This window comes from Salminus brasiliensis, unplaced genomic scaffold, assembly GCF_030463535.1.
Source record: "Salminus brasiliensis unplaced genomic scaffold, fSalBra1.hap2 scaffold_151, whole genome shotgun sequence".
Taxonomy (NCBI): domain Eukaryota; kingdom Metazoa; phylum Chordata; class Actinopteri; order Characiformes; family Bryconidae; genus Salminus; species Salminus brasiliensis.
In genome coordinates this window covers 27,501-30,000 of record NW_027326682.1, presented here as the reverse complement: position 1 = coordinate 30,000, position 2,500 = coordinate 27,501, and the positions used below count along the sequence as shown (strand labels likewise).

Below are 2,500 nucleotides of genomic sequence, written 5' to 3'. Positions count from 1 at the left end.
CTGTGTGTGTGTGTGTGTGTGTGTGTGTGTGTGTGTGTGTGTGTGTGTGTGTGTGTAGAGGTGTTTGTACCTCCATGTGTGTCGACTCCGGAGTTTCTGCATGCTGCGATGCGCCCTGATGTCGTCACGGAGACAGTGGTGGAGGTCAGTACGGAGGAGGCGGAGCCTATGGAGGTGGTGACCCTTATTGAGGAGCCGCGGGTGCTGGAGAGCAGCAGGAGGAGGAAGGGTGAGGTGGTCTTGACTCAGTCAGCCTCTCTGGCAGCAATGCTTTAATAATAATAATAATAATAATAATAATAATAATGTGGTTAATGGTCACAGTTGATTAGTTTTGATTGTCTTATTAAATAAAAAAGGGTCCGATGGGGGTGAGCGTTTAGATTGGGACAATAAAGGGTTAATAACAGCAGCATGTTTACAGGTGGGGTAAACGTTTTTATAGGCACAGTCCCCCTGTGGTTCTGTCACAGTGCCCTCTAGAGGACGCATCCTGAATCACGGTTTGTGAATCAGTGCAGTGTGTGCTTGTGTGTGAGAAGAGACTGAGACTCATCAGCATCTGTTTGTTTGTTTGTTTGTTTGTTTACCTGCTGTAGCCGGGAGAAAGCCAAAGCCCCACCCCATACCAAACGGATCCCCCGATCTGGGCATCAGAGAAAATCCAGAGAGGGAAAAGGTCAGTCCTGGCGTTACTGTCTATGGGGGGGTAAAATGATCTGAACAAGATTATATGATTCACTAAATCATTTCATAATGAATCAGTTATGGTGAAGTTGTATAGTGTACTGAACCAAAGAATCTGATTGGATCTCGGTGATATTGTATGATACAGTGAATCATTTCCTAATGAATCAAATAATGTTGATTATGTTTCAGTGAATCAGTTTGAATTATGGTGAGATTATATAACGCATCGTTTAATAATGATTCAGTGCATCGTCTCTTCCTGTGATTCAGTCTGAATCATTTCCTAATGAATCAAACCACTCTGTGGCTCAATCTGAGATTGTATGATTCACTCAGTCATTTTTAAGAGCATGTTGAATGTGAGACCAAAGGTGTGTTGACCTGCAGGCAGTACGTACCTGTGGGAGTTCCTGCTGGACCTGCTGCAGGATAAGAACACCTGTCCCAGGTATATAAAGTGGACTCAGAGGGAGAAGGGCATCTTCAAGCTGGTGGACTCGAAGGCCGTGTCCAAACTGTGGGGAAAGCACAAGAACAAACCCGACATGAACTACGAGACCATGGGCCGCGCCCTCAGGTGAGCTCCTACACCCCGCGCAGACCACTGAGGTCCAGCTGCTGACCAGCCACTGACACCCCCACCCCACTCTCTCTCTTTCTCAGGTATTATTATCAGAGGGGGATTCTGTCAAAGGTCGAGGGGCAGCGGTTGGTGTACCAGTTTAAGGAGATGCCGAAGGACATTGTGGTGATCGATGAGGATGATGAGGATGATGAAGATAAGTGTGACTCCAGCTGTGAGGATCTGCCAAGCGAGGCATCTTGTGACCGAGTGCTGACCTCCGACTTTTCCAAGTCTTCTGGTATCCTGAGGGGGGCGGGGGCGGCCGTGCTACACCCCGCCTCCTCCAGAGCCAACGTCTCGCTCTCAACCACGCCCGTCCAGCGCATAGTGACCGTCTCCACGGCAACGGACGCAATGCAGCCGTCCCATGCCACCATTATTCCCAACACTACTGCACCCAGGTGTGTGTGTGTGTGTGTGTGTGTGAGAGAGGCGGGTTTGTTGCAGGTTCTGTTTTTGTGAGTCTTGAGTCTAACTGTTTCCTGTCCCCTGCAGGACGGTCCGGGTTGCTATGCAAGTGCCGGTTGTCATGACGACCTCCCTGGGCCAAAAGATCTCCACAGTTGCCATGCCGTCTGCTAACCCCCAACTCCTCACCACCGCCACAGTGCCCACCAGTGTCGCCACGTCGACTGGAGGCTCCGCCCCTCACCAGAAGGTTCTGATCCAGACGGTTCCGGCAATGGAGAATGGGGAGAAGATCACGGTGCAGCTCGCCAAGATCATCACCATCCCCACCGCGCAGCTCACGCACTGCCAGCTGCAGCCCAAAGGGGGCGCCGCCCCTCCGGCCGGCATCAGCCTGCTGGGGGCGCCGCTTGCCCTGCGCTCCATTACGCCCACCGCACAGGTCGTCAGGCTGGCGGTTCCTGCCCAGACAAGCCCCGCCCCCCGGCTCCAGAGCGTGCCCAATCCCATTCTCGGTCCGACCCCCGTCAGAAACCCTGCTCCCACACTTCAGATTGCTGCCAATCAGATCCCGGTTCCTGCCCAGAGCCACACCCCCACTTCAGTTCCAGTACAGATCCAGGTTCAGCATGTAGGACAGTCAGAAGTAGACAGAGCGCCACCTGCTGGACACACGGCTCAAACACAGCCAGAATCAGCAGCGCTGACCACAGTGAGACCAGAACTGGACCGAGCCGGACAGAATGAGGCCACACACAGCTAGATGTCACAGACTGT

General features: G+C 52.5%; 1 protein-coding gene across 1 annotated transcript in view; it reads left to right on the top strand.

Moving 5' to 3' along the window:
* Positions 1–2,500, top strand: part of LOC140548873 (ETS-related transcription factor Elf-2-like) — an 8,450-nt gene that overhangs the window by 4,765 nt on the left and 1,185 nt on the right. Inside the window, 6 exon segments of the mRNA XM_072672055.1 lie at positions 59–229; positions 600–653; positions 656–679; positions 1,078–1,267; positions 1,354–1,716; positions 1,811–2,500. The exon segment at positions 1,811–2,500 is cut by the window's right edge and continues 1,185 nt beyond it. Of these exon segments, the coding sequence (XP_072528156.1) occupies positions 59–229; positions 600–653; positions 656–679; positions 1,078–1,267; positions 1,354–1,716; positions 1,811–2,486 (1,478 nt within the window). The 3' untranslated portion in view covers positions 2,487–2,500.